Raw genomic sequence first — 27,015 nt, forward strand, 5'->3', positions numbered from 1 at the left:
TCTGGACAATCTGCATGCTGTGATTTAAAGGATAGACAGGTGATAGGAGTGGCACTGCCTAGGTGATTGCTACCGTCATCATGCTTGTGTTAGTGATATACCAATATCTCACAATGTGTTTAATTTGAAGTTGTACTCACAAACTCGATAATCATAAACATTACACATCAATCAATAAAAAAAGCTAAAAAAAAAAAAACAGCCCATTTGAACTCAAGTCTAACTAATCAAAACTAATCAGTGGTTCCTTCCTGTAGTAAATACAAAAAATGTGTGCATGTGTTGGTGGGTGTTCTTGCAGGACATGCTGATGAAGCTGGCTAAAGCTGTAGCTACAGCAGCAGCAACTCTGGTGCTGAAGGCAAAGAACGTGGCTCAGAAGACAGAAGACTCGGCCCAGCAGAACCGGGTCATCGCTGCTGCCACACAGTGTGCCCTTTCCACCTCTCAGCTGGTGGCATGCACTCGGGTGAGGGAAAAAAACACACTCGTACACAGGCAGACCGCAGAGACTCAGACCACTTACGCCAGCTTTCCGTCTGCTTACTGCTCTTATTTTCTGGTTTGGGTTTCTGTAGTCATGCTTCATAATGGCTTCAGCCACATGGAGATAATACCTTTGGACAGAATCACTGATTAAGCCAGATGCGTGTGTGTGTGTGTGTGTGTGTGTGTGTGTGTGTGTGTGTGTCTCCAGGTGGTGGCTCCTACCATCAGTTCCCCAGTATGTCAGGAGCAGCTGATTGAGGCAGGGAAACTGGTGGCTAAATCAGTTGAAGGCTGTGTGGAGGCGTCGCAGGGGGCCACCAACGACGAGCAGCTGCTAAAGCAAGTGGGCGTGGCCGCCACAGGTGTCACCCAGGCTCTTAACGAGCTGCTGCAGCATATTAAGCAGTACGCCAGCGGAGGCCAGCCAATCGGGCGCCATGGAGAGGCCACCGACCGCATCCTGGATGTAACCGAGAACATCTTCAGCTCCATGGGAGATGCAGGTGTGGCGAGGGAGATGACGATGTTTCCTGTTTGTGTTTATAGAGGCTCGACACAAGAAAAACACAGAAACCTGATCAAGTTTAGATAGTATTTGTGCAGTGTAATTTTAGAGCCATCTTTTACCTTCAAGGCAGTTTATACAAATTTAAACCAACACTGTTTTTGAGACCGTTTGTTCCCCGAGTTGCCGTTTTTAAGGAACTGGGGCAAATCTGAGCAGCTCTGCTTGGCTAATTTCTGGTCCAGAAAAATGGAAGCAGAAACCTGAAAAGAAAGTAATGTAGACGGAGCCAGGATATGATAATGGTTATTTAAAGTTATCTTTCAAGTTATATTGGATTGTTATGGGTCCAAAAACACATTTACTAAATTACAAACTGTACCATTGCTAATTTTAGCTATTACGTTAGAGGACCACATTATCACGTTTACAGAATTTTACAGTTAATGCAATACACAAAACGTGCCCATTTGATCTGTTTTTCAGTTTCATTTAGAAGCTCATTCATTGTGTGCGTATATATTCTAGTATGTGTCCCATATATATACATATATATATACACACACATACATAAGCCTGATTATTGTCTTTATTCCCTGTCGGTACTGCAGTACCCAGACTAAGCGCTCTCTCTCCCCGATGGTTTATAAAGGTGAGATGGTGCGACAGGCACGGATCCTGGCCCAGGCCACCTCCGACCTCGTCAACGCCATTAAAGCAGACGCGGAGGGAGAGACTGACCTGGAGAACTCCCGTAAACTGCTCTCGGCTGCGAAGCTTCTAGCTGACGCCACTGCCAAGATGGTGGAGGCTGCCAAGGTGCGTGACCCAAGATAAAGGGTGCTGTTTGTATGACTTCATCCAGAGCTGAGGGATTTATGGATGCAGAGCAGACGTTTTCTTTCCAAAGTGCAGTTAATGAAAGAACGACTTACAGGTCCGATCCTGTTAAGTATTTTAAAACAGCAGGGGATGTGGAAGGTTAAAGCTGATAATAAGCGCCAGATTTCGGGTGGCATTAAAGCTTTCAGGTAGAATTAAATTATTGTCAAATTTCTTTCACATGTACGTCTGAATTTGATTGCCGCTTGTTTATAAATGGATGTCACACCCTGAAGTGAATTATAGCCACAACGTGTGTGAATGTTTGCGTGTAAAACAGGGTGCTGCCGCTAACCCAGACAGTGAGGAGCAGCAGCAGAAGCTGCGTGAGGCTGCTGAGGGCCTGCGCATGGCCACCAATGCAGCAGCACAGAACGCCATCAAAAAGAGACTGGTCAACAAGCTGGAGGTGAGGACAGATATAAAACCAAACTAATTCATTTGTAATAGAAAATGTGCTTTTTTTACTGAAGAGCGCTCTCACTCTCATTCCATGTATGACTAATAAGCTTTAAGCAATTTTACCTGTGACACTTCCATAAATTTGCTTTTGCACCATCTCCTCCATTACAGCTTCCAACTGAACATAGTTAAGACCTACAGAGGTGTAGTAGATAATCACTGACTGATTATCTACTACATGATATTTATTGTTCTGTAGGGATTACAGTTATATCCAAAGGCTCTGATCAATGCATGAAAGGACATAATTGGACTCGTATTTAGAAAGGCAGCAGTACGAACATTTCTGAATACAAACACCATTGAAATTCAGTAATAGGTTTTTTGTTTGTTTGTTTTGGGGGGTTTTTAACAGTGGGAGAAATGATAGTTTTCAAAAGAAGCAATTACTGGAGAAAAATCATAATGTAGAGATTAAAAAAAAAATGGATGCACCCATCTGCAAACAAAATAAATTGAAAATCAAATCTAGGCAACTCAAATTGAAATAAATAAATAAAAAGGGGTGGAGGGATTACAAGGACTCTAGAGATTCCCGCTCCTAATGTTCTGTTAGCTTGGAGTGCTAGTACGACCTAAAAACTGGTTAACTATCAAACTTCAGAGTGTTTATTTCATTCAAGACGTGCTGTTTGTAAGTGGTCAGAACGTGTCCGGGAACAGTCGAAGTCGAGTTGGGCAAACGTGATAGGACGTGTTTTAATATTGAGATTGTTACGACTTGTTTTTTTCAAAGCAGTATGAGAGGGCAAAAGGCACAGAACATGGAGATCCCACATTTAAAAACAAAAAAATCCCCCATGCTGCTGTGAGTCGATGTGCTGGGTGTGTTTTGTGTGGATGTTGACAAGAATAGCTGAATACCCAGGAGATGCATGTTTGAACCAGTGGTGCAAGCACTTCAAAATCCCAAATGAGGAAGTGGCATTTTGTTTTAAATTAAATAACCCGAGGGCAGTGTTTTGATTTGGCACCAAAAAGTAGGACAGATTGCTAGGTTACATTCATGCGTAGTCTTGAGTAATTGGACCAGTGTTACACCGATGATGTTTGGACTGTAACAGTTTTACTAGCGATGCACTGAAAATTTTTGGCCAAAAATGGCGTTTTCGGTTTTTGGCCGAATGAGAAAAGATGAGACGAAAATATATGCCGCAACGGCATAACTTTATTCTCATTTGAATGAGATTTTAACAACTAAAACAAACTACAGAAACAAATAAACTCAAATGAAAAGTCTCAAAGGCATGAGTGAACTGTGATTTCTGACCTTCCAGTGGACCTTTTAACGCAGTTTGCTCTTTAGCTTATTAAAGTTGCGAGTTCTGTGCCTCTTCCTCGTTTGAATTCTTTCTGCACTGTTCTCAGTAAATGACTGTAGCAACAGCTCACGATCGACACGTCTTTTGTGAGGTTTTGTGTAGTAATCTCTAATTAAGCAAACATTTCCTGCAGAACGCTGCAAAGCAGGCCGCCGCAGCCGCAACTCAGACCATCGCTGCGGCTCAACACGCTGCCTCGTCGAATAAGAACCCCGCTGCACAGCAACAACTTGTACAGAGCTGCAAGGTAGGTTCACAGGTTCACTTCCTGTCTTTGTAGGATCACGATGAGGTCAAAGTTCCTACCACATTTATATCTCCAGACAGGCATTTCTGAGTACATACACCACAAAACTTGAATAGTTTGGTATCAGAGAGTAGTGTTGCTGCGACACAAAAGGTTGTGTGCTTTTCAGATTTCTTCACTTTGCATAATGTAAATCTTAGATTTGCTGGATTTGCATACATTACTGCTTTCCGTATCACTCATTTGCAGTGTCTAACACACATGCTACATTTTCCCATGATGTCTTTCTGATGCATGAAGTATTTGATTGACAGGTGGTGGCGGAGCAGATCCCTCAGCTGGTGCAAGGGGTGAGAGGCAGCCAGGCGCAGCCTGACAGTCCCAGCGCTCAGCTTGCCCTAATTGGAGCAAGCCAGAACTTCATGCAGGTTCTTTGCACAACTCAGTCTTTTCAAGATTCTGTGCTTATTTTGGGGGAGTGAGTCTGAGAGTAGACATTTGACTCATGATGTCTCTTTTTCTTCACTGTCAGCCTGGAGCCAAGATGGTGACTGCAGCCAAGGCTACCGTGCCCACTATTAGTGACCAGGCAACTGCCATGCAGCTCAGTCAGTGTGCCAAAAATCTGGCCAATGCATTGGCTGAACTCCGGACAGCTGCTCAAAAGGTAATACAAATATGCTAATAAATGTATATTTGTTACATTGCTCTCCTTTCACTAAGGAACACGCTTTTGTGTTTAGCTTTTAATTTCGTGTTCCTTGGTCCCTTGATCTGACCCAAGTGCTCTTTTTTTTTTTTTTCTCCCCTCCAGGCTCAGGAGGCATGTGGTCCTCTGGAGATTGATAATGCTCTGAATATGGTAAGGGGGTTGGAGAAAGACATGCAGGAGGCTAAAGCCTCAGCAGCTGAAGGGAAACTCAGACCTCTTCCTGGAGAAACGGTACGCATCCTGTTCTCACTGTTTAAAATGCACACACCAATACTTACCTATGTAGATACGGAGCGACATAAATAGAGATAATATATCAGAGGTACAGGACTGTGGGAGGGTGCAAAAAAAGAAAAAATAAACAAAGTGAAAGAGTCAGAGATCATATTTCCGTTGTCTTTTACTGTAAAAGTTTGTTTATCCTACCCTCAATCCATAGTGCAGAATTTGTCATAGGCTCCCACGCTCTATCGCCACTCTGTCACACACTTCCTGTCACATGAGCAACCACTACACACACACAACCAAGCTGCAGCCGTTGGAGGATTTCCTCTCAGCTAGTTATCGCTGTACATGACTGTTTAATTTGTGCTGAGGTGTTCTGGGAAAGAGTGATCCAATCTGCACTAATGTGTAGCTATGTCACTATATATTTAACAGTATTAAACATTGAGACTGAGACATGGATCGTTAAAAAGGTCAAGACCTGCTCACTCTTAGTCTGCAGCCTCGATCTTAGCCCACACTTTGAGCGAGATGGAAATGCACCTAATCACAAACATTGAAAAGTCACACACTCTTAATCAGCGAGTTCACACTGGTTTCTGTGTATCTTCTGTGTATTTGTGTGTGTGTGTGTGTGTGTGTGTGTGTGTACATCAGCTGGAGAAGTGCTCTCAGGACCTGGGCTCCAACACCAAGGCAGTGAGCTCTGCTGTTGCCCAGCTTCTGAGTGAAGCTACACAGGGCAATGAGAATTACACTGGTAAGGATGCTATCAAGCAATCAACACAATTCCTCTCCACTTCAAGATCAATTAATCCACTGGGTTGGATACCAAATAGTCCACTCGGTGCTTGTTTTTGTGTTCGTCAAGTAAATCTTCACGTATCCTACAGCACCCCCTACCTGTAGTGATTTAAAGTCATTCTGAACGTTGTAAAATGTGATTCAATATTTTTACTGCATAAATATGCTAGGGGTAATTAGTTTGTGTGTGGATTATTCGATTTGAGAAAATATCACTGCAGCAGTTTTGCCGTGTTCTTTTAAGAAACTGAAGTCTCATTGGAAAAAGTAAGTTAATGTGACAGGTGAGTATTTCTATTATATGATATACAAACCCAGGATCATCACGCAACATCGGTTTACCAGCGGTAACGGTGGGGTAAGGGTGGAAAATTTACGAATTGCATATCCATGAATCTGGATTTCTTGATGGGAGGTAAAAGTGTCTCATCAGAAAAATGAGAATATAGGTTTTTTTTTAAAACTATAACATTAAGCAATGTATTATTCAGTATAAAAATATTTACTTATAATCTATGTACGCTCCTTTTGCAGGCATGGCGGCACGCGACGTGGCCCAGGCTCTCCGTTCTCTCGCCTCTGCAGCCCGTGGAGTGGCCGCCAACACCAAGGACCCACAGGCATGCAACGCCATGCTGGACTGCGCTAGAGACGTCCTTGACAAATCAGGCAACCTCATCGAAGAGACCAAAAGAGCCATCGCCAAACCTGGAGACCCCGACAGCCAGCAGCGACTTGCCCAGGTTAGACACGTGATACGTAGCAGATGCATTCGTAGCGGAGTCTGACACTCTAGGGGAAACTGGTTTATGTTTAGGAACAAAAACCTCCCTTTAATTGCTGATGTCAGACTTCACGATGCTGCTGGTTGCATCAGAGCGCTCACTCATTTGAAAAGATAAATGTTTTCTGTTTCAAGTAATCTATGATTAGAGCGTTCTATTAGGAGTTGTCTCAGTCAGAACAGATGCTAATTGCTGGTGTGTGTGTGTGTGTGTGTGTGTGTGTGTTCATACAGGTGGCCAAGGCTGTGTCTCAGGCTCTGAACCGCTGTGTTAACTGCCTTCCTGGACAGAGAGATGTGGATAATGCCATTAGGACTGTTGGAGAGGCCAGCAAAAAACTCCTTTCTGATCAGGTGAGCACAGATGCATCTTTATATTAGGGGTTTAAATCATTGCTAATGCATTTCTAACATGTCACACACCCCGTTAGAGTCGGCTTAATCAATGGGTTTCTTTAAATTATTGCCCAGTAAAGCTAGCGTGTAATCAAATGTGTACGTTACACTACCAGTCAAAAGTTTAGACACACTCATTATTTATTTATTTATTTATTTCACATTTTAGAATAATAATAAAGTCATCAAAACTCTGGAATAACACAAATGGAACGATGCGAATTATGTTGTGGTGATAAATCCAAAATAAATCAAAATAATTTAGCACCTTCACAGTAGACACCCTTTTTGCCTAGAATTTCCAGAAATGTATTTTTGACATTTTCTCAACCGATTTCTTGAGGAATCCTCCTCAGATGCTTTGTAAGCAGTATTAAAGGAGTTCCCACCTACACTGGACTCTTATTGGTTGCTTTTCGGAATATTTTGCTCCAAGTCATCCATTTAAAAAATATATATTTTTGTAAATAAAATGTTAGTTTTCTAATGAACGAAATTAATATGTTGGCACAATTATATTTTTGTCTACAACACAGATTTCAAACATTTAATCATACACCTTCAGATCAAAAGGTTTTTAAGATCACGAGAAACATTTCAGTCGAGTGTCTCCAGACTTTTCACCGGTCGTGTACACCTCCTAATTCAATTGCACGTAAGGCATGTAAGGTTCATACTTTGTGTTAAGTATGCATGTGCAAGATGACAACCATGCGTATCTTGTGTTCGGTGTGATTGTGTACGTTCGAGAAAATGAACACGATGCATTCGCATGGTGCAGTACCAACATAAATAGTGGTGCAGCAAAATGTAACGCAACAGACCGAACAAACCTGCGCTGTGTCTCAAATCTCATGCTCGTGTACTATAAGTATGACAGTACTATAATTGCTATCAACACTGACAGGTTTTCCTGTTATGTTTAGTGTTAGTGAATTTCAAAAACCCTCTTATTTCAAGCCTACCTGAAAGTGCTTTGCCGACCGATATTCCAGATCTTGAAATTTAGTAAATACCTTTAAACATAACTTTTATTTGACAACAATCTCAACAGTGGCAAAATGTTTTAACAAGATATTAACGGTGCTCGATGTGCACTGCTGCACAGAAACACAGTGTGGGTTCCAGACTAGCTGGCATGAAGTCACTAAACATTTCCTGGTTAACGTGGAAATGTGCCATGTGACGATAGTGGGTATTGTTTTTAATCCTCCAGATGTACTCAAGATACACATGCAAGTATTTGAACCATGCTGTCGCTGCATCCGCACGTCACGTCACAGTCTAAGTATAAACCAGGCTTAAGGATGTATTCGCTGTATGTTTAGTCCGTTTTATATAAAGACGCAAGCTTATGTCGAAAAAAACGAAGCAGTTTAACAGTATACATGCACTAAATAACCCATTTATGAGGATACATTCTGGATGTATTTCAGTATATTCTATATCTAGAATTCTTAACGACACACTCTCACACTTTTTAGTTCCCAGCTAGCGGGAAGAGCTTCCAGGAAGCGCAGGCGAATTTGAACCAGGCAGCTGCCGGCCTCAACCAGTCAGCCAACGAGCTGGTGCAGGCGTCTCGTGGCACCACACAGGACCTGGCCAAGGCATCGGGCAAGTTTGGCCAAGATTTCAGCCACTTCCTGGAGGCTGGAGTGGACATGGCCGGTCAATCTCAGGTAGATGGACTAGATAAACTGGCTACAATTCTTTAAATCTATAATGTCATTGTTTCTGTTGATTTTAAATATAAACATATTGTTCTGATATTGAAAACTGTACATTTTCCTGGAAGATTGACTTGGTTTTCTCTTTGTGCAGTCTAAAGAAGATCAGACTCAGGTGGTGACCAACCTGAAGACCATTTCTATGTCATCCAGCAAGTTGCTGTTGGCAGCCAAGGTTCTGTCTACTGACCCCAATTCCCCCAACCTGAAGAACCAGTTGGCTGCTGCTGCACGGTTAGAACCCCACACATGATTTCTGCTCATTTCATCTCTCTGCAATCATTTATGTAACCTGCTCGGACCAAACTGACAGACAAGACCGTGTTTCAGTCAGTCTCCCAAGTCTCACTTGATTATAGTGTCTGATAACGTTTTGTTTAAAGAAGTGGTTTATTCATTTTAGATCCGTCTGCTGCCTGCAAAATAGATCGCAGTGAATAGCAGTGAACCCCAAACAACACCAATGGCCTAGTTGATACCACGTATGCCTCATGGGTTGGCATTTAAGGAAAAGCTGAGCAGCTCTATTCTGGCTGCTGGGAAAAGTCATTTTTGGATCAGAAAATTTCAAACAAAAACCTGAAATAAAGAACCTAGTCTGATTCATTGCATCTCAAAACTCAGATTATTACAGAGACACTTAAAAACGATAAACTTTTAAGTGATTGTATGTGTGTATATATACATGTATGTATATATGTGTGTATGTATGTCTGTATGTATGTATGTCCTTATTTGCTTTTAGCAGGGTTCTGCACTTTTGCACCATCAGTATTGTTTATGTAGTGTAGGAAGTGTTGCACCGTGGCTTGAAAACTGACAATGGCCTCCAACGTGCTCCCACAAGTGAGAACAAAACCACGTGTGTGTGTGTGTGTGTGTACACACACAAACACACCACATTGTCTTCTTTTCTTATAATAGCCTATGTTACAGCCTGTGAGTTTTGTCCTGTTGGTTTTTATGTTTAAAAGGAAAAGAGAACAATTATGTAATGTGTGTGTGTGAGTGGGTATGACAGGCCTTTCAGAGCCAGGACTACCTAACTCCTTTACTGCCACTCAAGAGCTTAGCTGAGTCACAGAGCGAGAGAGAGAGAGAAATAGCAGCACAGAAAGTGAGAGAGAAGCTAGTGCGTGGTAACGTGTGTGGGCGGACTGTGTTTCTATACTCCCGTATCTCTCCCTCTCCCCAGTCGCTGTGTTTTCCTCATCGCCATGTCTCTAACTCTCCCTCCTTCTCCCACACATTCCCTCTCTCCCTCATCTCATGCGTATCTCGTATCTCTCACATCTCCTCCTTTCTCTGTTGGTTTTAACAGTGCCGTGACTGACAGCATCAACCAGCTGATCACCATGTGTACACAGCAAGCACCGGGTCAGAAGGAATGTGACAACGCACTGAGGGAGCTCGAGGTATTTCTCTCATTCCACATTTGTGTTTTTGTTTTGCTTTTTTGTCGGCTCTTTAGCTCTCTTTCTGTTTCTTTATGTCTTAAGAGTTCATTTGTGTGAAACCAGCTCAGATTTACAGTGTGACGTTGAAAAAGTTGTTTTTGAGTGGTCACCGGTTGGTCATTCATGTACAGCATTCTGTCCTATAGCAGGAAACGGTCATGTTTACAGACATTATAGTTGTCTCGTCACGTGTACCAGCTCAGCATTCGCATTTTGCATGCTGTACTTATGTCCTAGTGGGCAGTGTATAGCGGTATAACTTTATAGCGATTGATCAAGAGGTGAGGTGCTGGCGGCACAAACCAATCAGGCAGCGGTGCAAAAATATTCTCTCCAATCCAATCTGGCTTCCTTTATTAGTTTGTCACATCACCTTGGGTTTGAAAGACCCACAGTTGCTCTGTTTTACTGTGTGGAAGCTGAGTGCGTTGTCTGTCGAGTCCACTCCGGCACGGGTGAGCATATGGTCAAAATGGCATATTTTTGCAACTACTACTTAAACCATGGGAATGCCGGTCCCTTCCTTAAGCATTTACACAACGCTCAATGCCAAGGGCGTAAACCAGCGTTAAAGCATGTAGAGCTTATATCTGTATCTGCAGTTTTGCAACAAGTACCAGTCACAATTCTAGTTTTGCTTAAACACAGTAGAAATAGTGGGAATTTATACCGGTGTTTCTTTTATAATGTTCTCCCGTGCACTATTATGCTAAAATGTAATATCACTTCATATGGAGTATGCAATGCAATAAAAAAAAAAAAGTTAAACACACTGTTTAACAAGAAACAAGATCAAGAAAAAAAAATGAAGCTACTTATACATAAACAAGATAATGGTGTAACAGGCTATAATATCTAGTCAGCTATTTTCAGCTTTAGTTTTCAGTGTGCTGTAAACATAAGAAATGCAGCAATTTAATTGCGGTAACGTTACCTTATGGTTATATCATTCATCTATTTATAATTTGTGTCATTTTAATATACAGTATAGAATTTGAATGTAATAATAAATTAGATTTTATTTAGGCTCATCTTAGTTTATGTAGGTTTTAAAAAAGCAAAACTAAAATCTGTGTGTGTGTGTGTATAGACGGTGCGGGGCATGCTGGAGAACCCAACTGAGGCAGTGAGTGACATGGGCTACTTTGACTGCATCGACAGTGTGATGGAGAACTCCAAGGTGCACAGCGAATCCTCCCACTTCATATCTTATTTTTCTGCTTGTGTTGGCTCTGTAAAGACTATGTAATGACTGAAGTATTTTTAGACAAATGTGTTTATACAGTCTGTTGTTTGACGTGCAGGTTTTGGGTGAAGCTATGGCAGGTATCTCTCACAATGCAAAGAACAGTAACCTGCCTGAGTTTGGAGATGCGGTCAGCTCTGCCTCCAAAGCCCTATGCGGCCTCACCGAAGCTGCTGCTCAGGTAAATATCTAATTTTAGTTTGTATTTTGGTTGAACATATCTGAGAGGTTTCTTACTTCCCCTGACGATTCATACCTCATTTCTTCAAACTAATTAGACTGGTGTGGAGTGACGTGTGTCAGTCTCTTGGTATCTCGCACATCTGGAATTTGGAAAGGAGATGCAAATAAACAATCACAGCCACCCACTGTGTTTCTTTTTCACTTCATGTGTTTTTATGTAATTCTTGTTTCTCTCAAAGTGTTTTTTAATGCTTTTTTGTAAAGGTTTACACTAGGGATGCATCAGTATCATTAGTGAAGTGCATTAGCGAGCTACATCAGTTAATTTGGTTTGAGTAGGGTTTCAGTGAAGAGTGGGTTTTGTTTCAGTTCAGAAAACCATACAAACTATAGCTGTTTAGTTTTCATGTCAATGACTGGTTGCAGTTGATCATCAGGAACAATCTACTCATTAGGTGAGCTATTTGAAATCACATAGTGTTGTCTGTAGACAGTTTTTCCTCTCTTAGCCAGCGTTCGTCGGCCGTGTGCCTCTGGCAATGAATTTTATTTTTAAGATGTTTTAGCAGGTTCCTGGTATTCTAGGAAGATGCTATAGTTTTGTTTTCTCAGTGCACAGTTTGAAGTTGTGTTGATTGCCATTATTAACCATGAAATGTGTTCAGATCGTTGTTGTCGGTTCTTTAGTGCAGCAATTTACAGTAAGCTTGTATCACACAGTATCGAGTGGTATCAGATGTTGGTGTCTGAGGTTATTTATTTATTTATTTTTAAGCGAGGAACCGATCATGGTACCGGATTGATACCCGATACTGGTATTGGTATTGATGGACAGTACAGCGAGTTTGATTTCAAACAATTCTTCTTCTTATCTAGGTCCTTGTACAGTTTTAAAGATATCACTTTTTTTTGTAAACATAAACTCTGAGAAGATGAGTAAATGCCTATCATTAAGAAGAGAAGAGGCAGAAATGGGGCTTGAGGGGCTTTAAATGCATCATTAGAGACCAAACTGACGGAACAAAACAACTATGGAAGGACTGTTTCTTTTTTTCTCTCTCTCTCTCTTTTGTTCCATCCTGCTGTGTGTCTTGATTTCTTTTCTTTTTCTTTCTTTTTTATCGCCGCCCCCCTTCACCCACATTCACAGTGGAAGTTCATAATGCCTTTGATAGGGAATGATGATGAGTCATGTTTAAATGTTCCCTGTCTCTCGGTCTGCTGCTATAAAAGTGTTCACTCTGCCTTTGTGGCTCAGCATCTCTCACTCTTATTACAACATTGATTTCTAGTGGAACAATACTGAGGAAACTGATTTGGAGTCGCTTGTGTATGTGAGTTGTTGCCAAGGCAGATGGTGAGAGGAGCTGGACTAGATGATGTGGCTCTTCTGGTGGGAACAGAACTAAGCCTGTGAAAAAGAAAATTCTTCTACAGGATTTAACTCCAAACAAACAAAAAGGTCAAAAGAAGAATCCGACTTATTCTCCTGAAAACTCCTTGCCTTTTTTGAGAAGCTTTGTTAAATTAGCTGTGATTTGAACCGTCTCTGTATGAACGGAGAATTTACACGCTGGCTGTAAGTAGATGTGACAATGTGCGCTCAGGCCTTGGTTGGCCTTTAACCTGGAAAACGGGCAGAAGAACGAGGCCAGCAGAGGGCTGATGATTTAGTCTGTAAGATAATTGCACTGCCTTTGGATCACAAATGCACCTTCTTCCTTTTACGGAACGACAGAAAAGACACTCGATGTTTGTGTTATTTGTGTCTTTGATAGGACAATTTATAGATTCTTTATTTTAAGCATTGAATGGATTTCCATAACCTTCCACTGGTAATAGGTATGATCAAGTCTTTCAGTACTCAAGTTCAAATCCCTGCATTGACAAACAGCATTTCAGCTGGAAGCAGATTCCTCTAGTTCCTGATGTGGAGCCTATATCTATTCGACGGTCCATACAGGATTTCGCCAGTTTGTTTTGTAATTGCTGCAGACAAAAATGCTCGATTTTGCTGCAGCTTTTTTTCAAAACTTGCGATGCAATTTGTGGAGGTTTTTGTGCCCTTTTTTTTTTTTTTTTTTTTTTTTTTTTAATTTGCAGAAAACTACTTGAATTGGGAAAATCACAATTGCAAGAAATTTTTTTGCACGGTCTTTCTGAGTGATGCTTGTTGGTGAGACCTTTTAGCTGTACTCGTGTTTAACGCACATGAATCGAAGAGGCTGTGACTGAATGCGCATTGTGATGACGTCAAATCTGCGGAAAATCCGTGGTAATTTTGAAACATTGCAAGCTCTTGTGCATATTGCAGCGTTTATTTGATTTTGTGTCGATTTCAGCGATCCCAAAATCCTGGAGGGACTGATTAAATGATTTAATTGAACTCTCCCCTCTCTCTCTTTCAGGGTGCCTACATGGTGGGTGTGTCTGACCCGAACAGCCATGCTGGACAAAAGGGTCTGGTGGATCCGGCTCAGTTTGCCAAAGCCAAGCAATCCATTCAGATGGCCTGTCAGAACCTGGTGGACCCCGCCTGCACTCAGTCCCAGGTACCGTTCATCCTAGATGTTCACCAAGTTCCACAGCTAGACTGGATAGCAGTGATTAGCCTTTTTATACATACTGTCAGTGCATGACGTGTCCCTTGACAAATTTTGAAAAAGTAAATCGTCTCACGTTTGACATTTTTCCACACGAGGCGATTAGGAAAAGACCCAAAGGTGTCACTCACACAAGTATTGTTAGTGAAATAATCCTCAAAATTCATGCAATCCTGTTTCATGACAAGGAGATAGAGTCAGACGTGCTGTATATTGCTGGTTCATTTGTGCACAGACCAGAAGCATAAGCAGTGAAAACGCAAACCAGGTGAAGATGTTTTAAGGAAAAGCAGACCTTGGTATCTTGCTGCTCTTTTTTTTTTGTGATTTTTGTTATATTATATTTTCCCCCTCCAGCTATGTTTATTGCCTTTCGCTTACATCAGTCAGGAAAATTCAGTGCTCATCATATCACACCACAAGACAAGCACTTTTCCAGTGTTTTTCAATATTTGGAATATATATTCTGAATATTCTAGAGATTTTTTTTGTCTGTTTGTGTGTGTGTGTTTACTTAAAAAGTCATCCTCAAAGGTCACGTCTGTCATCAGACTTTTCAGATGTTTTTTTTTTTCCCACACCTCTGCATTTCCCAAGGTCCTCTCTGCTGCCACGATTGTTGCCAAACACACCTCCGCCCTATGCAACGCCTGCCGCCTCGCCTCCTCCAAAACGTCAAACCCTGTTGCTAAGCGACAGTTTGTCCAGAGTGCCAAAGAAGTGGCGAATAGCACAGCCAACCTTGTCAAGTCAATCAAAGTGAGTGTTCATGCCAAACAAACTTTTTCAGTTTATGGATTAAGATGATAAAATTTACCAACAAGTCAAAAGAAGAACCAGACTCTTGTGAAGTTTTGAGTAGCTTTCATTAATATTATCTGTGATTTGAATGTTTGAGGTGTGTATGAAAGAAAATTCGTACACCGTGTATAAGTGGATATGACTGTGTGTGCTCAGGCCCTGGATGGAGCCTTTAACCAGGAGAACAGGCAGAAGTGCAAGGCCTCCACAGGGCCGCTGATCGAGGCTGTGGATAATCTCGCTGCGTTTGCTTCCAACCCAGAGTTCGCCAGTGTGCCTGCACAGATCAGCCCAGAGGTACCATAACCTTTTATATTACAAACATCTACAGTATAACTATCTGTTTTATGAAATACTGACAAGAATACAGGCTGAATGTTTGTGTTTTAACGGTTATTTATGAATGTAGTATTGTGCACCCTCCTAATTGAAGTTTATCCTGTTGTTTTGAAAGGTAAACAAGCTAATCACGTTAAGTAATCGTCTGAGTTTTGTGTAACATTAGGCTGGGCCCATAATTAGCCTAATTACTTTACATAGATTGGCATGATTTTGTGTTTGTGTGCGTGCCCATAGGGTCTGGCTGCGATGGAGCCCATCGTGGCTGCAGCTAAAACTATGCTGGAGAGCTCAACAGGTCTGATCCAGACCGCACGCTCACTGGCCGTGAACCCCAAAGACCCACCCAAGTGGTCAGTGCTGGCCGGCCACTCCAGGACCGTGTCCGACTCCATCAAGAAGCTCATCACCAACATGAGGTACTGCCATGCTTTAAAGGCTAGCCAGTACACACACACACACACATTGAACTGAACACCATCCCACTCCTACTGCAATATTTGCACATTTCTGCATTGACTCTTGCAGCTAATGTATTTATAAAAAATATCATATTTAATTTATTGTCACTATTATACACTTTACCTGGCTGCTACCACAGTAACTGCTATGCCCATATTTGGTATAAGCTAATCTGCTGAATACTGAGTCATAGCATGTTATGTTTATATTTATACCATTTTTAAATTATATTGTTACTCTTTGGCACCTATCTTTTACACTACCTGTTATATCGGACGCTTCCACACTAAAACTGTGTACTGGTCGGCGCTACACTGTCACTTACTGTACCAGCTGTATATGGTTGAAATGACAATAAAGTGAACTTGAACTTGAGTAACAGTACTAAACTAAAACTGTATCAAGTTAGTTCATGTCCCAAAACCTAACATGCAGTGGAGTTGGTGGTTTTCTGTAAACTTGAACAAAATGCTATTTGACCTTTTTCTTCAACTTCCTTGACTCTGCTACTTCTCTTCTAGATATTTAACAGTGAGATATTTATGTTTAGCTTCTCTCAGTTTGCACCCTCAGTCATTAGTAGCTGTTGCCTAACTATTGTCAGTTTAGTGCATCTGGAGATCAGTGCTGATGCTTGTCTCTTTGTTGAATCCATACAGAGATAAGGCTCCAGGTCAAAGAGAGTGTGACGAGGCCATTGAGGTTCTCAATAACTGCATCCGTGAAGTGGACCAGGCTTCTCTTGCTGCCATTAGCCAACAACTCGCACCCAGAGACGACATCTCCCATGAGGTGTGTGTCGTCCCTTCAGAATTCACACCCGTTACATACTTAGAGAATGAACAAACAGGAAAAAGTTGAAACCTTTAATAACAGCCTATAAAGCTTAAGTCCTATTGGGAATTTCCAGAGGAAACTTTATATTTTATTTATTTATTTATTTTTAATATACCCGTTATCAGGGGTATGACCATAAATTAGTATCTATTGCAATTAGCATTCATTTAAATTGGTTTTTTTTTTTTAAATTGAGAGTCAGTAATGGTAATTGGATTTAGCAGAGAACATGTTGTTTGTTGTCTCAGGCTCTGCATGAGCAGATGGCAGCCTCAGTGCAGGAGATTAGCCACCTGATCGACCCAGTGGCCATTGCAGCTCGCTCCGATGCTTCCCAGCTGGGACACAAGGTACACTTTACACCTCACATCATCTTTACGGATAACCCTTGCATTCTTCCTCCTTCCGGTCACAAGGGTTTCTGTCTGGTGGTACCATGTGGTTGTTCTTGGTCTTGCAGGTGTCTCAGATGGCGAGCTACTTCGAGCCGCTCATCATGGCATCCATTGGCACTGCGTCGAAAATCCTGAACAGCCAGCAGCAGATGAGTGTGCTGGACCAGACAAAGACTCTGGCAGAGTCTGCCTTACAGATGCTCTATACAGCCAAGGAAGCAGGCGGCAACCCTAAGGTGCGTTTATCGTTAAAGATTTCACCTGTAGATTAACCTCCATTTCTCTGAATTCTGCTGAACACTATGTATAAGTCCTGGAATTCAAGTGTTTAGGGTAAAGCTCTGTTCAATGCAGTGAAGTCTGATATTACATATGTTTCTTGTGTTACATACGCTATTCCTGTCCATAAAAAGCTATTTAATATGCTTAAATCCCTTGCTCCAGAATCAGTAGTAAGACTGAGTGAGCTTTATTGTTTGTCTCCTTGGTGTTGCTCCCAGGCGGCTCACACCAAGGAAGCCCTGGAGGAATCTGTGCAGATGATGAAGGAGGCTGTTGATGACCTTGGAGGTACGATGGCTGAAGCAGCCAGTGCAGCAGGAGCTGTAGGAGGCATGGTGGACTCTATCACTCAGGCCCTCAACAAATTGGAGGACCCTGGAGTGGAGCCTGAAGGAAGCTTTGTGGATTACCAGACTACTATGGTGAAGACAGCCAAGGCTATTGCAGTCACTGTGCAGGAGATGGTATGTCCTTAGTGTTTAAATGTTCCTTTTGACTAATTCCAAGTTGATTAAGACTGCAGTTAATCAATCGGGATAGTGTTTTTAAATAAATGCATTTTACAAAATCAAGCTCAGGTTATGTGTCACGCTAAAAAGCAATAAAAAAAAAAAAAACCCATACAAACTGAATTTCTGGTATTCGTTTGCTGCTTCACCAGGTAACCAAATCAAACACCAACCCTGATGAGCTTGGAGGCCTGGCCAATCAGCTGACCACCGAGTTTGGTGACTTGGCATCAGAGGCTAAATGTGCCGCCATCACTGCTGAGAGTGATGAGGTACCCAGTAACACTTTTTCTCTCTCAGTGGTCCCATTTGAATTGATGACTTCCTTCAGTGTATATTTTTGTGTGGAAGGATCTGCACCCTCACTCTGTGCCTGCTGGTGCATATATACGTGTGTAATGAAGTCATTATCTTTCCTACACACTTCTAGATTGGCTCTCACATTAAGAAGCAGGTAACAGATCTTGGCTACAGTTGCACTGGATTAGTCACCAAGGCTGGAGCTCTGCAGTGCAGTCCCAACGATTCAATCACCAAGAAAGAGCTCATTGACGCCGCTCGCAAAGTCTCTGAGAAAGTGAGTGAAGTGTTCCCTTACAGCCTCATACTTCATCAGATTGTAGTAGCTGGTTGTCTCGCAGAGTTAGCCAGAAATAGTTAAGGGTTTATTGTGATATTCAAATGTGTAATTTTATGTGTAATTTACATATTTACCTTTTCACTCATTCCTACATTATTAAAGTATTGATAATGTCTAAAATCAAAACTGTCTCTCTCTCTCTTGCTCTCGGTTTCAGGTGTCTCATGTGTTGGCTGCGCTGCAGGCCGGTAACCGTGGTACCCAGGCATGTATCACAGCTGCCAGTACTGTGGCTGGCATCATTGCTGATCTTGACACCACCATCATGTTTGCCACAGCGGGTACACTTAACAGGGAGAATGCAGAGACCTTCGCTGATCACAGGTTTCCAAACTTTCATGGTCTCCTAAAACACTTGGATTCATAATAATATGACCCCTGAAGACTTCGGCCCTGGTTACAGCTGAATGTTTAACTGTATTCTGTGTAAAATACTGATTGTCGTTTCAAATATTAGTTGGCTGATGGGGCAAACAAGTCAACTAACCCCTTTCCCCCCTTTTTATTATCAACTTTATGGCTGGGTAAAAAAAACTAACAAAAAAAAAAAACCTGCAGTATGCATCACAGAGTACCTGTTTTGCATCACAGGTAAATAACAGTCTGCATTAATTTAACCAACTATATACATAACTATATATATACATATATATTATATATATTATATATATATATATATATATATATATATATATATATATATATATATATATATATATATTATATATATTATATAGTTGGTTAAATTATACAGAAGTTGCCCCCTTTTTTTCAATTCAATAATACCACTTTTCTCAGTTCTGTGCACTTTCACTTCACCCTTTACAATTTAGTACTAAGAGAGTTGTGCTTATACTAACGATAAACTCAATACTCACGTCCTTGACGTTTAAAACTCTATGCAACTTAAGCGTAAACCTCATTTACTGCAGGTTCCCTTGACCCGCTTTCAAAATGTTCTACTCGAGCAAACCAAGGAATAGTTTCACTTAGAAAATTTATCGCTCCATCATGCATCTCAGTCCGCTGAAGTTAAGGAGAAATGTCTTGGTTGTTGAGAAAAATCTCACTCCTCTAATTTGAAGTTGCACGTGCCTTTGCGCCTTAGTTCTGACAGTCTTTTCCACTGAGATGTTGGAGTCCACCCAGGGATGCCAAGGAATTGTGGTGGAAATTCTCCTGTAAAATGAGAAATCACTACCAAACACAAACGTATTCACATAAATATTTTATTCAATCAGCAATTGCTCACGAGCCCAGGTAGCTACTCTTACCTTACCTCAGAGTGCTATGGAGGTTGAGACAGAAATGGCGCACTTATATAGCGCTTTTATCCAAAGCGCTTTACACTGTGTCTCATTCAACCATTCACACACACACACACACACACACACACACACACACACACACACACACACCAATGGTAGCAGAGCTGCCATGCAAGGCATTCTTGCCATCGGGAGCAAATTGGGGTTCAGTGTCTTGCCCAAGGACACTTCGGTATGTGGAGTCATGTGGGCCGGGAATCGACCCGCCAACCCTAGGATTAGTGGACAACCCGCTCTACCACCTGAGACACAGCCGCCCTATATATGGTTACATTCATGAATTATTCATTTTATAGTTTTTTTTATTCAGTTAGTAAAGAACAATGAAATACGCATTCTATTGGATGACTGAGTATATCTATTATCATATTTTAACATAATAGGCTCCATCTCCTATCTTCCTCACCATCATCATCTTCACATCACATATCCCCATCTTAATTCATCCATTTCAGTTATTTTTTTTCTTGCCCTTGCCTGAGTCTGGGTCAGTTCTCCAGACAGGGAAGTTCATAAATTTAATTTCCCCATTTTCTTAAGACAGTCAGTTTATTTTTTTCCCCTCAGATTTGGACTGCTTTATTCACTGTTATTATGTTATTAATCTTAATATTCTCCATACCTTCCAGAGAGAACATCCTGAAGACAGCTAAAGTTCTGGTAGAGGACACCAAGCTGCTGGTGTCTGGAGCAGGAGCCAGTCAGGAGAAGCTGGCCCAGGCTGCCCAGTCCTCAGTCAACACCATTACCAAACTGGCTGACGTGGTCAAGCTGGGGGCTGCCAGCCTGGGCTCTGAGGACCCCGAGACACAGGTACGGCTGTCCTTTATGTCTGTCTGAAAAATTCGTTTCTTTATTCCTTTATACAGTTAGCTCCAGATTCATTGTATGGGGTCTTGCTGGTAAATTAGCTTAACCTCAGACTGAAAATATGAGAGAAGTATAGCTTTAATTGAAGCCCATTTATTCTAAGGGGGGATAAAAACAATCCTGTCTTACTTTCTTAGTTTTCTTGAATAATTTACTTCTTTATATATCTCTCATTTTTAGTTTGAGAGTAAGCTAATTAACCACAAAGACATATTTTTACCCATATTTACCAAGGGTGCCAATAATGCTGGTACCAGCTGTATAAGCTCCTGCTGGTTTTTAACTAGCTGTGTGAAATATTCTTTTATTACATGCTGATTTAATTTCTCAGCACGTCTGAGCAAAATTATTCTTAATATCTGTAGCATCTGATGTTCTCGATACGGTCATTGAAACAAGTCTCCATCCTTCTTGAAAGTCTGTCTTGGATAAATTACTGTGCAGACAGACCGTGTTGTTGCACTCAGTTCTTCTTTCTTTGTTTCCCACTTTTCAAACTGCTCTCTTCTTGACAAACAAGACACTTTTTTCTTCCTGTGGCTTTCCTGTTGGTCAGGATGTGGGTACTGCTTGTGTGTGTTTTCTTTGCTCATCAGGACATGTGTGTGTGTGTGTGTGTTCATGTTTGTCTTACGGGAATGAAGAAAGACGCACATGTTGGCCAGCATGGTTTTCTTTGCGGCCTTATGGAGAACACGGGCAGTGCACACTGCATTTTGGCACACAGTTCTGCTTCCTCTTGTTTCTATGGCAACATTCAGAAACTCCTGGAAAAAACATTTGAAAATGCTGGAAATAGTTTATTGTTTACTTCAGTGAAAAGCACAAGCGGCCACTGAGGCAAAAATATACAGTGAAGTATACATACAGGATTTTTATATCTATTTCTTATGACTGTGCGGCTGTATACGGTCCTGAAGGCCACTAACGAAAGTCAATCTGGGTCTTTGTTCTTTCTGCCATTGGCTGTTTGTTTTTTTTTGTTGTTTTTTTTTAGACAAGGTTTGTTTGGTATGAGAATGCTCAGACAGTGTGTCTCCTGCTCTGTTGCTGTTTAACATTAACTCAGTTTAACAAGGCTTATTCTTCACTACAGGAGTCCCTGAATTTATATCACAACCCTGCTCCCCTTATCATTAACCTCATATTGTACTGTCTGGTACAAAATTCCATTTAGGCATTAGATTTTATGGTAATAATTCTAGTATATTTCTATATTACATGCTGTCAACTTTCCTCTATTGCAGAGCACAAATGATCAGTCAACAGGATGTTGGTCAGATTGAAGCGATTTTGAACTTTGCTTAACATTCATTTGCTTACTTCACGTGTACCCACATCACTACTCCACGAATACCTTTTGTTTTTTTCTTTCTTTTTCCATTCATGACTGCTGCGCATTTGATTGTGTTTACGTCCATATTGCCGTGTTTCAGTTAGTACACTACTACTTCCGTGTGAGTGAATGTGTGTGGACAGTAGAGGTCAGTGTTGGTCTTCTCGGTGCTATTCACAGTAACAAAGCTGTGCTCTCTGCTACAGGTGGTCCTGATCAACGCGGTCAAAGATGTGGCTAAAGCTCTGGGTGACCTCATCAGAGCCACCAAGGCAGCAGCCGGCAAGCCTCATGACGATCCGGCCATGCTCCAGCTGAAGAGCTCTGCAAAGGTAGTTCACTGGTGCTAAAGTTCACTAATCAGCTCAAGTAAATTTTATTTTGTATAGCGCGTTTAACAACAGACACCGTCACATAGCAGCTTTACAGAAATCTAGGTCTAGATACAGATTGCTACAGAGCAAGCTGACATGACCGTGACGAGGATAAACCAAACTCAGAAGGGAACTCGCTGTGTGACAGCCGATAGCCACTCGGACCTAAACTCGAAGCTTATTTTAGAGCTTAAATACATCTACGGTGTTTGGATTTGTTTTTAATAAAATAAATAAATAAATAAAAGTTTGCTGTCCCTGATGCGGGTAACATTACATCACAAATGTTAGGGTGACCATATTCTGGTTTTCTAAAAAGAGGATACTAATATAATGAAGTAGCTGTCCATAGTGTGTTAGTATTCCCTTCTCTTTTTTTACAAAATGTACCTGTAATCTGATTGGTTTGTTTTTTGATGCAACTGTAACGGATTACAGTTATCCGTTTTTTTGTATCCTAATCGCGTAACGCCGTTACATGTATTCCGTTACTCCCCGAGCCTGCCTGCTGGTGAGAAATCCCTGCTGTGGTTAGTGACCTGATGGAGAATGGGATCATCTTCAAAGATTGGGAACCTGAATACTGGGTGATAATAAATTCATATAAAATCGGGCCAGGCAAATACTGGTGATACTATTGGAGTATATTCAATAAGATACTGTCTTTTTATTTATTTATTTATTTATTTATCATTTCTGTTTACATTCCTTATGCCTTAATTGTGTCATATATGCTTGTATTATATGGAGACTTGCACTCACTAAATCGCAGTACTGATTGCTGTCATTAGGTGATGGTCACGAACGTCACGTCCCTGCTGAAGACAGTGAAGGCTGTGGAGGACGAGGCTACTAAAGGCACGCGGGCACTGGAGGCCACCATTGAGCACATCAAGCAGGAGTTGACTGTGAGGAACTCCTTCACTTCATCCTCACACTCATTAAAGCTCAGACTAAACCAGTTTAAAAGTTAGTAAGCTTACCCGTGACTGGTCAGGACAGCTGTGATCTTAAGGTAGCTGATGACGTCACTGAAATGAAATATTGAATGCTTTTTAATATTTCCTTATTTAAGTGTTAACTATGTTAGGAGATCCAAGTTTAAACCCTGATGATACCAGAACAGCACGTGTGGTCCGCTAGCTTATTTAAAGAGAAGAGTGCTTAAATTTTTTTTATTTTTAGCCTTGGATTATCTGGAGCAGAACGAGCACATTAATGTAAATCTGTGATTTGAATTACAGCCAGCGCTATCGTCAGAGAAAATGAATGAACACCTTCTGATCAGTCCAGCAGGGCTGCGGAATGATGCTGAGATAATGATACTAAACAATAACATGTAGTTACGTTAAATCAGTATTTAGAGGTCCTGCTTTGAATGTTACTGGGCTGTTACGGTTTTCGATGACTCCGTGTCATGTTGTCCCTTAGGTGTTCAGCAGTCTAGATCCTCCTCCAAAGACGGCTACTCCTGAGGAGTTTATCCGCATGACCAAAGGCATCACACAGGCCACAGCCAAAGCAGTGGCTGCTGGAAACTCGTGTCGCCAGGAGGACATCATCGCTACTGCCAACCTGAGCAGAAGAGCCATCGCCGAAATGCTGCACTCCTGCAAGGTGACACAAACTCTTCCAGCCTAGCCCATAGCTCTCAGCTTGGAGTTTTCGTCCTGTTTACGTAATTATTATTTTTATGCTCTCTCCCTGCAGCAAGCAGCTTACCACCCAGAGGTAAACCAGGAGGTACAGACTCGTGCGCTACGCTTCGGAACGGAGTGCGCCACCGGCTACCTGGCTCTCCTGGAACACGTGCTTGTGGTAAGTTAGTGCCCCTTACTGACTCAAGTGTTTACAGCTGCTGCAGTCAGAGAGATCCCCTTGCTCTTTTACACACACACAGTTGTCTCAAGACTTCTGGGGGTGTCGTTAATGGCATGTGTGGAATACTTAGTGTCATTTGACATTGAGCTGCTTGTTATTTCGGTGTAGCACTCCAGCAGCAGTGGGCCAAAATCTCTGCTTCCGGTCTCCCTTAGTGGTCTGCAGTGGAAGCACGTTCTCATCATGTTTGACCGTATCATATATTTGACAGTGTATTCACACTTTGTTGAATGTTCAAGTCTGTACCAAGGGCTAATTGTAGATTCGTTTGAATAGGAACTCATTATTGCAGGCTTTGGGGCACGGTGGCTTAATGGTTAGGTTGTTTTCCTCGTACCTCCAGGGTTGGGGGTTCAAATCCTGCCTCCGCCTTGTGTGTGAAGAGTTTGCGTGTTCTCCCTGTGCTTTGCGGGTTTCCCCAAAGACATGTCTTGTAGGTAAGCTGATTGGCATTTCCAAATTGTCAGTAGTGTGTGAATCCCCCGCCTTGTGCACCCAGTTCCTTGGGATAGGCTTCAGGCTCCTGCCACCCTGTGTAGGATAAGTGGTGTGGAGAATGGATGGATGAATGGATATTGCAGGCTTGTTTTTGCGCGAATGAAACGCTTCTGAACTGTTTGATTGATAGCACAGCAGTTGTAACATTATGTAATTTTCTCTGTGCACAGTTTTTGTGATAATAGGTATTGATTTCATTAGTTATTTAATTGATGTCTCTTTAATTCTGCTCGGTACATGCCAGTATCTGAGGTAAAGACTTTCATTCAAAGCCGTTTTACTGACAAGGTACTTATTCTACATATTACAAGAAGTCTTTCCCCACCATTCTGAATCTTAAACCAGGAACTAATGAACATGTTAAACCATCCCGTTATTGGATACTTGGCCCCAAGAGTGGATTGCTATTTTACACATGGTGTGCTCCACACTTAAGTTCACTTGGGGTGAAGTCCAAATCACGTTTGTTTTTTGTTTTTTTATATAGCTGTTTTAGATGTTCTGGACCATACCTGGGTTCAAAAACAGCTTTCACACTCAACCAGGTGTGCTACAATATCAACTGAAATGGCCTGTTAGGAAATGACACTGTGAAAAGGCCCTTACTATCAGCACACTAGGAAAAACTAGAAGTGTGTTACAAGTACACTGTATCCATTTTCCTGTGTAGATTAAGCTCGGGTACTTGACAAGCTGTCAAACATTATTTGTGGCACACTTCCTAACAAACTGGGATATGCGAAGAAAAGAATTTCACTGTGCTGTAATGTATATGTGACCATGTCTTCTTATTATTATTATTTTAAATAACCTGCACTTGCGAGTAGTATTCTCCTGACCCTTTTAATCTCTTGTCTCTGTTCTACTGGGGTGTATATATATATGTGTGTGTGTGTGTGTGTGTGTGTGTTGGTTCACTGTGGTAGCCGGTGAGTAGGAGCTGATTGATCTGCACGAGTGTGTGCCCTTCATTGTGTGTATCCGAACAGTTTAACAGCATTTGACCCCAAGAGATATTCTTATCCACTCACACACGGCTCAAGAATTTGAGTATTGCTGTTTTAATACAACAGTGTGGACTCAAATGTTTGTTTTCTACAGAACAATATGCATGACTGAGGAGTGAGTAATGTGCTATGCGAGCGTCATACCTATCTGACTATCCACAGAAATATGCTGTTGTAGGGTCAGTTTTTTTAATAAGTACGATCAAATGCTAATGAACACCTTATGAAATTGAAGCTAATGCTGCCCAAAAAGTGTTTTTTTTAATTATTATTATTATTCAAAGATTTATATATGTAAAGGAATGTAGGCTTATAGATTAAAAGATAAAACCATTTTCTGTTTGTTTGTATGATAAAGTTCAATACAGTTAGTTACAGATCATACTATGAAGGTGGTTCACACATGCAGTGAATTATTTAATGAAAATGATTTGCATGGTTTCACTGTGTAATCATAACGAATTAACCAGGCACCTGAATATGCGGTGATAGTATCAGAACTGAAATGTCTCCATACCTTACGTTAGAAACCGATGTCAAGCTCTGACAGCTGAACATTTTAATGTATAAAGTTGAGATTTTGTTTGTGTGCATGTGAGGTTTCGTCTGCTTTCAGGCAATGTGTTCGATATTGATTTGATGGTAACTCGGTGTGTAGTTATTTTAGGGAGTGTGTGTTATTCTTTTCTCTTTGTGTGTGTGTGTGTGTTGCTGGGGCTGAGGCTTTTCTTAGTGCTGTATTTGAATGGGCAGAGAGTGACATGCATGCCAGCCCTCGTAGCCACCAAACTAATTACAAACACCTGTTATACACTCACCAGCACAGCTCTAAAGGACACTCTGAGGACATTCTCTCTCTCTCTCTCTCTCTCTCACACACACACACACACACTCACAAAACAAGAAAAATGTGTCGGTAAAACAAGAAAATGGTAGTATTTCGTGAAGTCAGTATGTGCATGATGACATGTTGGTCTGAGTTTGAGATAAAATGGACGCTTGCTGTAAGAAAGAAAGTCATGCACTGTATTACTAAACATTCAGCCACTATGTCATGTTCTTTATTGGCTGTTATTCTCCCCTAATGCAGAAAACTAGGTGTCGTCCATTTCCTCACTTGTTTCTTCATATTTCTGCAGATTATCCAAAAGCCAACTCACGATCTGAAGCAGCAGCTGGCAATCTTCTCCAAGCGTGTGGCTGGCTCCGTCACTGAGCTCATCCAGGCAGCTGAAGCTATGAAAGGTACTGAAATAAAAACATGTCTATAGCTACAAGATGCACTGCAAACCTAGCCTTACACTGTGTTCTTTCTCACACACACCCACAGCCAGGTTTTCCCACAAGGTTAAGTATATATGATGCCTCATATATACCATTGTGTGGGTTTTTTGTTATTACCTGGTTAG

General features: G+C 41.4%; 1 protein-coding gene across 1 annotated transcript in view; it reads left to right on the plus strand.

The window, feature by feature from the left end:
• The window catches only part of tln1 (talin 1), an 84,245-nt gene that overhangs the window by 49,478 nt on the left and 7,752 nt on the right, over positions 1–27,015 (plus strand). The window contains exons 19-51 of the mRNA XM_053646253.1: positions 302–469; positions 698–992; positions 1,647–1,813; positions 2,157–2,285; positions 3,794–3,907; positions 4,222–4,335; positions 4,440–4,574; positions 4,722–4,850; positions 5,502–5,604; positions 6,183–6,391; positions 6,667–6,786; positions 8,313–8,510; positions 8,653–8,792; positions 9,880–9,973; positions 11,106–11,195; positions 11,320–11,442; positions 13,853–13,996; positions 14,645–14,806; positions 15,005–15,145; positions 15,425–15,606; positions 16,309–16,441; positions 16,735–16,836; positions 16,947–17,117; positions 17,382–17,627; positions 17,825–17,944; positions 18,103–18,249; positions 18,470–18,636; positions 20,270–20,453; positions 22,053–22,178; positions 23,012–23,128; positions 23,652–23,837; positions 23,931–24,038; positions 26,746–26,851. Coding sequence (XP_053502228.1) covers positions 302–469; positions 698–992; positions 1,647–1,813; positions 2,157–2,285; positions 3,794–3,907; positions 4,222–4,335; positions 4,440–4,574; positions 4,722–4,850; positions 5,502–5,604; positions 6,183–6,391; positions 6,667–6,786; positions 8,313–8,510; positions 8,653–8,792; positions 9,880–9,973; positions 11,106–11,195; positions 11,320–11,442; positions 13,853–13,996; positions 14,645–14,806; positions 15,005–15,145; positions 15,425–15,606; positions 16,309–16,441; positions 16,735–16,836; positions 16,947–17,117; positions 17,382–17,627; positions 17,825–17,944; positions 18,103–18,249; positions 18,470–18,636; positions 20,270–20,453; positions 22,053–22,178; positions 23,012–23,128; positions 23,652–23,837; positions 23,931–24,038; positions 26,746–26,851 — 4,870 coding nt within the window. The remainder of the gene's footprint in view (positions 1–301; positions 470–697; positions 993–1,646; positions 1,814–2,156; positions 2,286–3,793; positions 3,908–4,221; positions 4,336–4,439; positions 4,575–4,721; positions 4,851–5,501; positions 5,605–6,182; positions 6,392–6,666; positions 6,787–8,312; positions 8,511–8,652; positions 8,793–9,879; positions 9,974–11,105; positions 11,196–11,319; positions 11,443–13,852; positions 13,997–14,644; positions 14,807–15,004; positions 15,146–15,424; positions 15,607–16,308; positions 16,442–16,734; positions 16,837–16,946; positions 17,118–17,381; positions 17,628–17,824; positions 17,945–18,102; positions 18,250–18,469; positions 18,637–20,269; positions 20,454–22,052; positions 22,179–23,011; positions 23,129–23,651; positions 23,838–23,930; positions 24,039–26,745; positions 26,852–27,015) is intronic.

This window comes from Ictalurus furcatus, chromosome 16, assembly GCF_023375685.1.
Source record: "Ictalurus furcatus strain D&B chromosome 16, Billie_1.0, whole genome shotgun sequence".
In the NCBI taxonomy this organism is placed as follows: Eukaryota; Metazoa; Chordata; class Actinopteri; order Siluriformes; family Ictaluridae; genus Ictalurus; species Ictalurus furcatus.